The sequence below is a fragment of the Sapajus apella genome, unplaced genomic scaffold (assembly GCF_009761245.1).
Source record: "Sapajus apella isolate SASKATOON/1434 unplaced genomic scaffold, GSC_monkey_1.0 scaffold11, whole genome shotgun sequence".
In the NCBI taxonomy this organism is placed as follows: Eukaryota; Metazoa; Chordata; class Mammalia; order Primates; family Cebidae; genus Sapajus; species Sapajus apella.
This window is the reverse complement of record NW_022436951.1, coordinates 5,823,147-5,837,932: the sequence shown is the minus strand read 5'-3', so window position 1 is coordinate 5,837,932 and position 14,786 is coordinate 5,823,147. Positions and strand designations below refer to the sequence as shown.

The following is a 14,786-nucleotide window of genomic DNA, read 5'->3' as shown; positions in this document are numbered from 1 at the left end:
GCAAAAATTACTTTATGGGACAGAATCACAGGAAAAAAAAGTTTAAATTTTAAATTGTACAATTTAGATTGCAAATTTATATGATAAATTGCTATTTAAGATATATTATAAATCAAAAACTATTTTGATATTTAGGTTCATCAGTTCAGTAACAAGTCAACAGAGATGGCTTTAAGAGTGGCATCTCTTGATTACCTTGGAACTGTTGCTGCACGGCTGAGGAAAGATGCTGTTACAAGCAAAATGGATCAAGGATCTATAGAACGCATTTTAAAACAGGTACTAGGATAAAGCATTAAAATTATAGGAATAAATAATAGTCATTTCCTTTGGATGTCCTGACATTAGTTTCACATTTCATTTTGTAGATTCATAATAACATTTTTACTTACAAAAGTGGGCTTTTCAAAGCCCCAGTGAGAAATTTTAAGACCTGAGAATGAATTATTTAGTCTAACAGGGACTGATTCATATAAATCTTCAGTTAGTTTCTTTTTGTGAAGTACTGTTAAAATGTATAATGCAGGCCAGGTGCAGTAGCTCATGCCTATAATTCTAGCACTTTGAGAGGCCGAGATGGGTGGATCACGAGATCAAGAGATCAAGACCCTCTTGGCCAACATGGTGAAACTCTGTCTCTACTAAACATACAAAAATTAACTGGGCATGGTGGTGCGTGCCTGTAGTCCCAGCTACATGGTGGTGCGTGCCTGTAGTCAAGCTAAGGCAAGAGAATCACTTGAACCCAGGAGGTGGAGGTTGCAGTGAGCCAAGATCGCAACACTGCACTCCAGCCTGATGACAGAGCAAGACTCTGTCTCAGAAAAAAAGAAAAAAAAAATGTATAATGCTATTTTATATTTTGGTTTACGTAAAGTTTATTCAAATTTTGTTGTTGTTGTTGTTGTTATTGTTTTTAAAGACAGTCTCACTCTGTCACCAGGCTGGAGTGCAGTGACAGGATCTTGGCTCACTGCAACTCCACCTCCTGGGTTCAAGTGATTCTCCTACCTCAGTCTCCTGATTAGGTGGGACTACAGGCATATGCCACCACACCCAGCTAATTTTTGTGTTTTTAGTAGAGATGGGATTTCACGATGTTGGCCAGGATGGTCTCCATCTCCTGACCTCATGATCTGCCCCCTTCAGCCTCCCAAAATGCTGAGATAACAGGCTTGAGCCAATGCACCCAGCCAAGGAGAGCTTCTTTATACTTTATTAGATAGAGTTTTCATCATGGAGGAAAAAGTGTTTTATTGCTTCTTCTTTTTTTTTTTTTTCTTAATGTGGATGAAGTGGTTAGTAATAGAGTTACTTGAGAAAATTGGTGAGAAAATGATTTCTAATCCTATAAACAACTGCTGTTTTCATTTTCTTCTAGTCTTTTTTTAATGTTCATAATCATATTCATGTTAGTAGAAATGCCTCTAATTTTTTTTTACTACGTGTTTTGAAATAATTTCAACCTTAGAGAAAAGTTGTAAGAACAGTACAAAGAACTCCCATAAATGCTTCTTGCAATTTCCTTAATTATTGACAATTTATAAAATTTGCTTTATCATCTTTCAAAATGTAGATGTATGTGTGTCTGTATATGCATTCTTTTTTAATTTTTTTCGAACCACTTGAAGTTAAGTTGCAGACATGATTCCCTCATTACCCCTGAATTCTCTAATGTAGTGATTTTCAAAGTGTGATCCCCTTGACGTGTAGCACCAACATTGAAATCATTTGGAAACTAACAAGTACATTTCTAGCAAAAATACAAATTCTTATGACCCTCCCTGGACCTACTGAATCAAAAATTCTGGTTTAACAAGTCCTCCAGGTGATTCTAATGAATGAATGCTGAAATTTGAGAGCCACTGCTTAGTGTTTATTTCTGCAAACAAGAGCTCTCACTGAAATATCTATAGTACAATTATCAAAAGCAAAAAATTATCAGTATTATGTTAATATAATACCTACTCTAATGAATTATAATTTGTTGCTATCGTTATTTTAATGCTCAAATCATCCTAGATTTGATCAGTGAGAACCCTCTGAAGCTGGCTTTTAAGTCCCTTTGATATGTTCCCATCATAATTTGAGGAGTTTCTTTCTAGCACAAAAAGATGTTTCAGACAGATCTTTTACCTTCTGTACCCCAGCCCTGGGATCAGCTGTTTCTCCTAGGAATCTTGGTTCCTTTTATTGGTGAATTGTAATATAGAAACCAAGATCTAGTTGCTGAATGACTTTTTATATTTCTTAGAATGGGTCTGGAACCTCTTATTGCCATGTATGGCTATGTTGATTATCCATTGTACAACTCAAGGGGAAGGATCATTTGTAAATTTTTATGGCTCTCAACACATATTTCCAAAACCAAGTTCTTCCTGCCTCGGAAGAATAACACATTGTTCTGATGATTTTTATGTCAGCTACCTATGAGCTCTTTAAAAAAAAAAAAAAAAAAAAAAAGAAGGCAGGCCGGGCACGGTGGCTTACGCCTATAATCTCAGCACTTTGTGAGGCCAAGGAGGGTGGATCATCTGAGGTCAGGGGTTTGAGACCAGCCTGACCAACATGGTGAAACCCTGTCTCTACTAAAAATATAAAAATTAGCCGAGCGTGGTGGAGCACACCTGTAGTCCCAGCTGCTAGGGAGGCTGAGGCAGCAGAATTGCTTTAACCTAGGAGGTGGAGGTTGCAGTGAGCCAAGATAGTGCAGACTTCACCTATCATTATATAATATTTTTCAGAAATATTTCTCTGTTTTTTCCTTTTAGTTACTGTGATTGTGTTTTTATTTTTAGTATCAGTCTTTTCTCAGATTTGTGTTTACAATTAGATTATTTATTAAAGTATACCAGTAATATTTTTTTTGTTCTTACTTGGTTTATTCTGTAGGTTTCAGGAGGGGAAGATGAAATCCAGCAGTTACAAAAAGCATTGCTTGATTACTTGGATGAAAATACTGAGACTGATCCTTCACTAGTGGTAGGATTCTTTTCCCCTTTTTTGGAGATATTACATGTTTATTTAAATTGGGTTTAAGAAAATTGGGAGGTAGCATGATGAAGAGGAAAAGTTGTTTGGAATATTGATTTTCGAAACAAAGGGATACTTGATAATCTAAACAAAAAAATGCTTTGGGTTGATTTCTCTTATATAGAATTCTGGTTACAGATACTGTGCTATACAAAAATTGTATGATAAGAGCAATATTTGGAAGTCTTTCCATAAGGGATCTTTGAGACTAGGCTAGGTCCTCAGAGTGAGTATGGGCCAAATGGTACATGACATGATCTATAATAAGCCTGTAAAAAGAAACTATTAGATTTTTTAATATATATTTTTAATATAATTTTACTGCTATTTTATGTATGTTACATAATGCATCCAAAATATTAATATAAGAGGTTCATGTACAAAATTTATAAACTATTATTTGAGAACATTATACATAGAGGTAATTTATTTTTTAACTGATGGGTATGCAATTGAAAGAAATGTGATACCGCTAAGCTATTCAGCCAATTACTGCAGGCTTTTAGTTTGTATTCAAAGGAACAGATTTACAGGTGTACCTCAGTGTTAAACTATTTCAGTAACAATTCTCTTGTGTGTTTCTCGGAAAACTAAGGCAAAATTTGAAAACAGGTGAAGTCTTCTACCTTCAGTGTCGTATCCATTTGTTCTGAACTTTCCTAGTTTACCCATCATTTGTCTAATTTTGTCATGATATTGTCCTTAATTAAGTAGTTGATAGTAGCATTCTATATTTAATACAGTTGTGTTTATCAACTTATTTTGACATCATTAATATAAGTATTGGAACATAGTAAAATAATAAGTTTTCTAACATTTGGGATATTCTGAATTTTCTGGCTTTCTTAAAATCTGTTTTTATCACATGGAAGTTGTTTGAAAGTAAACCTTAATATTTGTATTCCTAATTGTGAGCATTCTGTTACATAACTTGGGAATCTTATTGCAAATTTCATCAAGCTCAAGTCTATCTAATTTCTCTCCAGTTTTCTCGTAAATTCTACATAGCCCAGTGGTTTCGAGACACGACTCTGGAAACAGAAAAAGCAATGAAATCACAAAAAGATGAAGAATCATCTGAAGGAACACATCATGCAAAGGAAATTGAGACAACTGGCCAAATTATGCATCGAGCTGAAAACCGTAAAAAGTTTCTTAGAAGCATTATCAAAACCACACCTTCTCAGTTTAGCACATTAAAGTAAGATCCAAAGAGAAACCATTTTACATTATATCCTTGATACCTATTTACCTAAGTTATAAAAAAGAAAAATACATTTTTAATGACTTTTTGTTGCAGGATGAACTCTGATACTGTGGACTATGATGATGCTTGCTTGATTGTTCGATACTTGGCCTCCATGAGGCCGTTTGCCCAGAGCTTTGATATTTATTTGACACAGGTAAACCAGATAAGAATTCCTTATACAGTGGTGTTGATTTTTCTGATTCTTGAAGCTTGTGAGTAGTGCATAATACCTATTCATTGCTGAGTACAGGTACTTAAAAGATCATAGAGACAGTATTTGTTTTTGTGTTCTATATTAAAATGTCCAGCCAGGCACAGTGGCTCGCACCTGTAATCCCAGCACTTTGGGAAGCCCAGGCTGGTGGATCACCACATGTTAGGAGTTCTAGACCAGCGTGACCAACATGGAGAAACCCCATCTCTACTAAAAATACAAAATTAGCTGGGTGTGGTGGTGCATACCTGTAATCCCACCTACTCAGGAAACTGAGGCAGGAGATTCACTTCAACCTGGGAGGCAGAGGTTGCAGTGAGCCAAGATAGTGCCATTGCACTCCAGCCTTGGCAGCAAAGGCAAAACTCCATCTCAGAAAAAAAAAAAAAGAAAAATACAAAAATTAGCAGGGTGTGGTGGTGTGCGCCTGTTATCCCAGCTACTCGGGAGGCTGAGGCAGGAGAATCACTTGAACCCGGGAGACAGAGATTACAGTGAGCCGACATCACGCCATTGCAGCCTGGGCAACAAGAGCGAAACTCCATCTCAAAAAACGTCCTTGTTCTACATGCCTTTTACATATTCTTATTTTACAAATAAATTAAACATACGTATTTGTATGAATGTACACACATATGGTATCAGTAGAGTAAGTGACATTATAAAAACATTCAACTGGCCGGGCGCGGTGGCTCAAGCCTGTAATCCCAGCACTTTGGGAGGCCGAGGCGGGTGGATCACGAGGTCAAGAGATCAAGACCATCCTGGTCAACATGGTGAAACCCCGTCTCTACTAAAAACTACAAAAAATTAGCTGGGCATGGTGGCGCGTGCCTGTAGTCCCAGCTACTCAGGAGGCTGAGGCAGGAGAATTGCCTGAACCCGGGAGGCGGAGGTTGTGGTGAGCCGAGATCGCGCCATTGCACTCCAGCCTGGGCAACAAGAGCGAAACTCCGTCTCAAAAAAAAAAAAAAAAAAAATTCAACTACCAAATTATGATTTAAATGATACTGAATATCCTTGATTAATGTTACACATAGCAAGGTTTTAGTGGGGCAACAGGTTCTGCAAATGAAGCATAACAATAAAAAACAGGTTTAATTGAGAATGCTAGGATAAAGGAAAGGCTCCAAAGTGCGGACTGTACACTTAGCACCTGTACTGATCTTTAAGTCAAACTTTGAATCAGTAAGACAGATCCTTTACTCTTTTGTATACAGATTAAAGAGAGGTAAATAATAGATTTGTGGGGTTTTTGCATGTTTTCATGCTTTTTTTAATTATATTTTATATATTCTAAAATTCATGAAAATGTCAATGTTTGCTTGGCAGATCCTACGAGTTCTTGGTGAAAATGCAATTGCTGTTCGAACAAAAGCCATGAAGTGTTTATCTGAGGTTGTTGCTGTAGACCCCAGTATTCTAGCAAGGGTAAAGAGCAAAAATGATTCTTTCTTTTATATTCAAATTGGAATTTTACTCTATTTAGGTATAAATTGCCCTTTTTTTCCCTTCATTTTTCTTTAGCTTGATATGCAACGAGGTGTTCATGGACGATTGATGGATAACTCGACTAGTGTCCGAGAAGCAGCAGTGGAATTACTAGGTCGATTTGTCCTTTGTCGCCCTCAGCTTGCTGAACAGTATTATGATATGCTGATTGAAAGAATATTGGTATGTTTGTTTGTCATTTTTATAATGACTCATGAATATAATTTTGCCTTTCAAGCATCATGATTGGTTTTAAAGTTAAGCTAGAAACATAAATGTACCAAATATATATTTATATTGTCTAATCTCTGAACTATTGCCACTTTCTAAACAAGTACATATTTTCAAGAATAGCCCTTGCAGTATCATAAAACAAATTGGACTCCTTTTTTCAGTTGCTATTACTTTTTAAGTATACCAGTTTACAATGAGTAGATGATAGGAACCACATGGGATAGTTAAATGTTTTTGAACAAGAAACTAGAGTGATTTTATATATGTATGTATATAAACAAGAAGAATTATTTCAGTGAGAGACAAGTACAGAACGTTGGTATCTGACAATATTTTTGGATCCTTTATGTGTATCTTCTTGTTTCCTTAAACCTGAGTAGTGATGAGCTCAGATACCTACAAGTTAAGCCCAAAAGTTATTTGAGGTTTAAGAGCAAACTTAAGAACTACTGTTCTAAGTTACACTGCTTGTAATGTCTTTGAATTCTCTGGACCTGAAGCATTTTTCTGAAAAACAAAAGGAAACATTTAGCATTAGGAAATATCTGTGGAGTCTCCACACTACCCATTGCAGCCATATTGACTTATTGTAGAACTCAACATAGATGCACAAAATTAAGTATTACCTCAATAACAAGATTCATTTTGTCACCCTTGGCCTAGTTTCAGAACATTGTGTAACAGAGTATAGAGTAATTTTTAGCTTCAACTAGGCATAAATCTTGATTGAAAAACAAATAATTTAAAGAAAGTCTGGAAGAAAGTTTTTTCTTCTTAGGCCTTCAGTCTTTTGCAGGGTAAAATCAGCAGGATTCCCAAATATCTAATGAACTCTGATATTGGTAACCCTAGTAAAATATCCTAAGGTATCTTTAGGATTGCCAAATCACATAATGAAGATTACATGTCTGGTGCTTTTTATTTTTAAAACTCTTTAATATTAAAGTTTGTTAAAAAAAAAAAATTACATTGAACACCCTTGTACCTACGTCAATACTTCATCTGTACTTTCTGCTAAATTATTTTAAGCCAAACATTTTTTACTACTTTTCTTTTGAACACTTCAGTTTGTATCACCAAAAATTGATACTGTGCTATACAAACAAAACCATTATCTCACCCAAATTAACACTCCCTATTACCATCTGAATACTAGTTCTTAGATCCTCCATTGTCCTAAAAATGTTTTTTTATTCTTCTTTTTTAAGAATCAGAATTCAAAGGTAATACATTGCATTTGAGGGTCATGTCTTAAAATTGAAGACTATTTTCTTACTCTTTTTTTTTTTTTTTTTTTTAACATCCCATATGACATTGACTGGTTAAAAAGGCCTGATTTGTTTTGTTATCTACCCAGGGCTTTGATTAATTTAACTTGTGTTATTATATCTTTTATAAAAAGATAAGCCAGGCGCAGTGCCTCATGCCTGTAATCCCAGCACTTTGGGAGGCCAAGGCATGTGGATCACCCAAGGTCAGGAGACCAGCCTGACATCATGGTGAAACCCTGTTTCTACCAAAACTACAAAAATTAGCCGGGCATGATGGTATGCACCTATAATCCCAGCTACCCGGGAGGCTGAGGTAGGAGAATCGCTTGAGCCTGGCAGGCAGAGGTTGCAGTGAGCTGAGATCACACCATTGTACTCCAGCCTAGGCAACAAGAGCAAAACTCCTTCTCAACAACAACAACAAAAGTAACCATACGGTAGTGCCCAAGGTTTGATTAGATTCAGATTAAACATTTTTATGAAGTTGACTTTTTAAGTGATACTTCATGTGCTGTTTAAGTGCCAGATACTATTCTAAAGCTTATGTTTATTATCTCATTTAATTTGGACAAGCATATACTTCTAGCCTTGTGTCCAGGGCTTAACTATAAGTTTTTATGTCTTAGATATCATACTTTAAAAGTAAAGGCAATAGAATAAAATAATACATTTATAGTAGCAGTAAGAAAGCATGGAAGCAAATATGTCAACTATGTTTATCATGTTAATGAATAGTGAATGTATTGCTTATGGATACTTTCTAATTTCACACATAAGGCATCTCAATTTTTCTGACATTTAAAAATACCTTTCTGTTTTTAGGATACTGGTATCAGTGTCAGGAAAAGAGTAATAAAGATTCTAAGAGACATTTGTATTGAACAGCCAACATTTCCAAAAATCACAGAAATGTGTGTAAAAATGATTCGCAGAGTCAATGATGAAGAGGGCATTAAGGTAGTGTTGACTGCTTTAAATTCATTTTCATTAATGTTTAAAATAAGTTAAATGTTTATTGCATCTAAATGTTTATTTTAAATATATACAAAAACTTTATAGTGAATCAATAGTTTATAAACTTAAGAAAAATACATTCTTTGATACTTTTTTGTTTCTAGATTTTATATTAATTATTACAATCTGATCTTAACCAATTCCATAATGGTAGTATTTATTTAAGACTGGCCGTAGTAGTGCATGCTTATAATCCCAGTACTTTGGGAGGCCAAGGCAAGAGAATAACATGAGGCCCAGAGTTGGAGACCAGCCTAGGCAACATAGCAAGAATCCTGTTTCTATAAAAAAATAATGAAAATAATTTTTTAAAATTTAGCCAAACATAGTAGAGCATGCCTGTAGTTCCTCTAGAGACTGACACAGGAAGATTACTTGAGCCCAGGAATTCAAGCCTGCAGTGAGCTGTAATCTGGCCACTGCGCTCCTGCCTGGGCAACAGAGTGAGACTCCATCTCAAAAAATGTGCATGTGTATGTTGATTGATTGATTGATTCTTATTATAGAGATTGCATTATATTCAAAGGTTTCTCATAGGATTATTTTGATTTTCAAATGTTATGTGTTTACCTTTTTAAAGTATTAAATACTTTATTTCATTATGTTAAGTGAGATAAGCCAGGCACAGAAAGACAAATAGCACATATTTTCACTTATACATGGAAACCAAAAAAAAAAAAAAATTGATCTCGTAGAGATAGAGAATAGGGTTAGCAGAGTCACAGAAGTTTGTGTGAGGGGTTGAATAAAGAGGAGTTGGTTCATGGTTATGAAAAATACACCTAGAAGGAATAAAATTTAATGTTCAGAAGCACAATAGGGTGACTATAGTTAACAGTAATTTATTATACGTCTCCAAATAACTAGAAGAGTGGAAATGGAATGCTCCTAACACAAATGATAAATGCTTGAGGTGATGGATACTTCGGTTACCCTGATTTGATCATTATACATTGTATGCTTGTATCAAAATTTCAAATACACTTCATAAATGTGTACAGCTATTATGTATCTCTAAAAAAAAAATTTTAAGTTTAGTCCTAAATTCATTAGTAAATTTATATATATGTAATTATATATAATTGTCCCTTTTTCTTTTAAGTTTAACAAACACTATAACAACTTCTTCTCCAAAAGCAGTAAACATATTTTTTAGTTTGATCATAAACATTTGAATGTATAGTATGAAGAAGTTCTAGGCTAGGGATAGTATCACCCATTCATATTGTTTAAAATTTTTACCAAACTGAAAATTTTATAGTTTTGAGGAATAGGTATTTAAAAAAAAAAAAAAAAACCTGAGGAAATTCATACCAGAAATTCCTGACAATTCGTGTTTTGATTAGTTATTTATAGCTTTGTTTTGGGCCTAATGAGAATTTGGAATTGTGAGTTTGCCATGTTTGTTATAATTAATTTGAAATTCCTCTTTCTTCTAGAAATTAGTAAATGAAACGTTCCAGAAACTCTGGTTTACTCCAACTCCACACAATGACAAAGAAGCAATGACAAGGAAAATTTTAAATATTACCGATGTGGTAAGAAGGACTGGAACAAGGGTGTAATCACTATTGGTGCAGACCTAATTGAGGCCTACATGTCTTATGAAGAAAAAGATAATAATGAGATATTTCATTAATCTTGACATTTAGTACTGCCATCTTTATATTTCTGGAGATGTTCAAGGGATGCAAGTAACATGATGTTTCCATATAGCCCTACTTCTTGGCATTAATTGATGTAAACACGGATACTGAGATATTCCTATTCCTGTAGCAATTAAAAACAGGGAGGGAAAGGAGAAATAGAAGAACAGATAGAATCGCCCAAGGTTAATAATCTGCAAAGATAGTAGTGCCTACCTTTTTCAGAAATCATGAATATGGATTAGTTATATATTTTTAATTATGCATAAACTACACATTTTATGTTTTTAATATAAGAAATTTTTGCCAGTCACAGTGGCATATGCCTGTAATCCCAGCTGCTCAGGAATCTAAGATGGGGGTATCAACTGGTCCTTGAACCAGCAGTTCAAGGCTGCAGTATACCGTGATCATGCCTGTGAATAGGCCCTGCACTCCAGCCTGAACAATATAGCAAGATCCCCTCTCAAAAAAAAAGAGAAAAGGAATTCTGTATATTCAATTACATGATATGATAGTCTACATTTCTATTGATGTCTTTAAAATATACCATCTAGCAGAGGTAATAAGAAACAAATATTTTTGTTTTTATTTATTTATTATATTTTTGTTTTTAATGTTTTACATCTTACAGATTTTCCTCACAGAGCATAGTTCAAGTTATTGTGCCATTTTAAACATTTAGTGCCATATTAAACTTCAATACATTAAGCTAATTTCTTCAATGTTTTTCAAGATATTTTTAGAATTACGTTCTATAACACTGGTAAATGGTTGGGTTACTGAAAAATAGTTTTAAAATAAACTTTTGAATTGAGAAAATTGAAACATGTTTCAGGCTAAAGCATAAAAAAAGTATGTTTTACTCAGATTTTTAAATATATTTTTAACTTTGATACTTTTCACCACCCCTTAGGTCGCAGCATGCAGAGATACTGGATATGACTGGTTTGAGCAACTCCTTCAAAACGTGAGTGTTCTTTTGACTCCTGATAACATAAAATTTAATAGGCTTTTTTGTTTTTGTTTTTTACTGGATGATTTAAAAGAAACTTTTTAGTTCTTTTGGTAGGAAAAATTTATTTCAATATGTTAGGCTGGATGATTTTGTTAATTTCTCTGATTAATTCAGTTGCCTGTTATAAAAGTAAGACTTCTGAATCAATAACTAAAATTCTGTCTTTCCTTCTTTCCAGATAATTATTTTTTCTTTAATCTCTGTAAATAATAGATGCAAGATTTATAAATGGAACTACGTATTGCATTAAATACATAATTACATAATGTGGTATGTTATGCATAGAATTTCTGTTAGTAGTACAAAATCAATTTCACATAGGCAGAAATACCCATCACCCAGCTTCAAAAATTATCTGCATTTTCCAGTCTTGTTTTAGCTATCCTTCCCTTATCTGTTTTTTTAAGTTATTGTTTTACTTTAAGTTCTGGGGTACATGTGCAGACCATGCAGGTTTGTTACATAGGTATACACATGCCATGGTGGTTTGCTGCACCCATCAATCTGTCATCTACATGAGGTATTTCTCCTAATGCTATCCCAATTGTTATTGGTCTAATCAGGGATTTGACTTCTTCCTGCTTTAGCCGTGGGAGGATGTATGTGTCTGGGAGTTTATCCATTTCTTCTATATTTTCTAGTTTATTTGCATAGAGGTATTTATAGTATTCTCTGATGGTAGTTTGTATTTTTGTGGGATCAGTGGTGATATCCCCTTTATCATTTTTTATTCCATCTATTTGATTCTTCTCTATTTTCTTCTTTATTAGTGTGGCTAGTGGTCTGTTTCGTTGATCTTTTCAAAAAAGCAGCTCCTGATTTTTTTTTGAAGGGTTTTTCTTATCTCTTGTCTTCTTTAGTTCTTCTCTCATCTTAGTTATTTCTTGTCTTCTCCTAGCTTTTGAATTTGTTTACTCTTGCTTCTCTAGTTCTTTTAATTGTGATGTTAGGGTGTTGATTTTTGGTCTTTCCTGCTTGCTTTTGTGGGCATTTAGTGCTATAAATTTTCCTCTACAAACTGCTTTAAATGTGTCCCAGAGATTCTGGTATATTGTGTCTTTGTTTTCATTGTTTCCAAGAACATCTTTATTTCTGCCGTCATTTCATTATTTACCCAGTATCATTCAAGAGCAGGTTGTTCAGTTTCCATGTAGTTGTGTGGTTTTGGGTGAGTTCCTTAATCCTGAGTTCTAATTTGAATTGCACTGTGATCTGAGAGACTGTTGTTATGATTCCCATTCTCTTGCATTTGCTGAAGAGTGTTTTACTTCCAATTATATGGACAGTTTTAGAATAAGTGCTGTGTGGTGCTGAATGTATATTCTGTTGATTTGGGGTAGAGAGTTCTATAGATATCTATTAGGTCCGCTTGGTCCAGAGCTGAGTTCAAGTCTTGGACATCCTTCTTAATTTTCTGTCTTGTTGATCTAATATTGACAGTGAGATGTTAGTCTTCCACTATTATTGTGTGGGAGTCTAAGTCTCTTTGTAGGTCTCTAAGAACTTGCTTTATGAATCTGGGTGCTCCTGTATTGGGTGCATATGTATTTAGGATAGTTGCTCTTCTTGTTGCATTGATTCCTTTACCATTATGTAATGTCCTCTATCCCTTTTGATCTTTGTTGGTTTAAAGTCTGTTTTATGAGAGACTAGGATTGCAACCCCTGCTTTTTGTTTTGTTTTGTTTTCTATTTGTTTGATAAATATTCCTCCATCCCTTTATTTTAACCCTGTGTGTGTCTTTGCACATGAGATTGGTTTCCTGAATACAGCACACTGATGGGATTTGACTCTATCCAGTTTGCCAGTCTGTGTCTTTTAATTGGAGTACTCAGCCCATTTATATTTAAGGTTAATATTGTTATGTGTGAATTTGATGCTGCCACTGTGATGCTAGCTGGCTGCTTTGTCCATTAGTTGATGCAGTTTCTTCATAGCGACAGTGATCTTTATAATTTGGTATGTTTTTGCAGTGGCTGGTACTGGTTGTTACTTTCTCTGTTTAGTGCTTTCTTCGGGAGCTCTTGTAAGGCAGGTCTGGTGGTGACAAAATCTCTCGGCATTTGCTTGTCTGTAAAGGATTTTATTTCGCCTTTGCTTATGAAGCTTAGTTTGGCTGGATATGAAATAATGGGTTGAAAATTATTTTCTTTAAGGGTGTTGAATATTGGCCCCCGCTCTCTTCTGGCTTGTAGGGTTTCTGCTGAGAAATCTGCTGTTAGTCTGATGGGCTTCCCTTTGTGGCTAACCTGATCTTTCTTTCTGGCTGCCCTTAATATTTTTTCCTTCATTTCAATCTTGGTGAATCTGACGATTATGTGTCTTGGGGTTGCTCTACTCAAGGAGTATCTTAGTGGTGGTCTCTATATTTCCTGAATTTGAATGTTGGCCTGTCTTGCTAAGCTGGGGAAGTTCTGGATAATATTCTCAAGAGTGTTTTCCAACTTTGTTCCATTCTCCTCATCACTTTCAGGTACACCAATCAAACGTAGATTTGGTCTTTTCACATAGTCCCAAAGTTCTTGGAAGCTTTGTTCATTTCTTTTCACTCTTTTTTTCTCTTATCTTGTCTTCTCACGTTATTTCATTGAGTTGATCTTCAATCTGTGATATCCCTTTTCTTCTGTTTGATCAATTCTGCTGTTGATAATTGTGTATGCTTCACAAAGTTCTCATGCCATGTTTTTCAGCTCCATCAGGTCATTTATGTTCTTTAAACTGATTATTCTAGTTAGCAATTCATCTAATCTTTTTTCAAGGTTCTTAGCTTCCTTGCATTGGGTTAGAACATGCCCGTTTAGTTCTGAGGAGTTTGTTATTACTCACTTTCTGAAGCCTGCTTCTGTCAGTTCATCAAATTCATTCTCCATCCAGTTTTGTGCCCTTGCTGGCAAGGAGTTGTGATCCTTTGGAGGAGAAGAGGTGTTCTGGTTTTTGGAATTTTCAGCCTTTTTGCGCTGGTTTCTCCCCGTCTTCATGGATTTATCTACCTTTGGTCTTTGAAGTCAGTGGCCTTCGGAGGGGGTCTCTGAGTGGACGTCCTTTTTATTGATGTTGATACTGTTCCTTTCTGTTTGTCGGTTTTCCTTCTAACAGTCAGGCCCTTCTGCTGCAGGTCTGCTGGAGTTTGCTAGATGTTCACTCCAGATCCTTTTTGCCTGAGTGTCACTGGCAGATGCTGCAGAACAGCAAAGATTGCTGCCTTTTCCTTCCTCTGGCTGCTTTTTCCCAAAGGAGCACCCACCAGATGCCAGCCAGAGCTCTCCTGTATGAGGTGTCTGTCGGCCCTTATTGGGATGTGTCTCCCAGTCAGGATACACAGCGGTCAGGGACCCACTTAAGGAGGCAGTCTGTCCCTTAGCAGAGTGCAAACACTGTGCTGGGAGATCCTGTGCTCTCTTCAGAGCTGCCAGGCAGGGACATTGAAGTCTGCAGAAGCCGCGCCTGCAACTACCCCTTTTCCCAGGTGCTCTGTCCCAGGGAGGTGGGGGTTTTATCTATAAGTCCCTGACTGGGGCTGCTACCTTTTTTTCAGAGATGCTCTGCCCAGAGAGGAGGGAATCTAGAGAGGCAGTCTGGCCACAGAGACCTTGTTGAGCAGCAGTGGGCTCTGCCC

At 35.7% G+C, this 14,786-nt stretch overlaps 1 protein-coding gene across 5 annotated transcripts in view; it reads left to right on the top strand.

Moving 5' to 3' along the window:
- The window catches only part of NIPBL (NIPBL cohesin loading factor), a 191,117-nt gene that overhangs the window by 137,924 nt on the left and 38,407 nt on the right, over positions 1 to 14,786 (top strand). For all 5 annotated transcript variants that reach the window (XM_032278937.1, XM_032278939.1, XM_032278941.1 and 2 more), the window contains 9 exons: positions 136 to 279; positions 2,893 to 2,982; positions 4,020 to 4,234; positions 4,334 to 4,436; positions 5,829 to 5,927; positions 6,024 to 6,170; positions 8,315 to 8,449; positions 9,946 to 10,044; positions 11,069 to 11,122. In XM_032278937.1, coding sequence (XP_032134828.1) covers positions 136 to 279; positions 2,893 to 2,982; positions 4,020 to 4,234; positions 4,334 to 4,436; positions 5,829 to 5,927; positions 6,024 to 6,170; positions 8,315 to 8,449; positions 9,946 to 10,044; positions 11,069 to 11,122 — 1,086 coding nt within the window. The remainder of the gene's footprint in view (positions 1 to 135; positions 280 to 2,892; positions 2,983 to 4,019; positions 4,235 to 4,333; positions 4,437 to 5,828; positions 5,928 to 6,023; positions 6,171 to 8,314; positions 8,450 to 9,945; positions 10,045 to 11,068; positions 11,123 to 14,786) is intronic.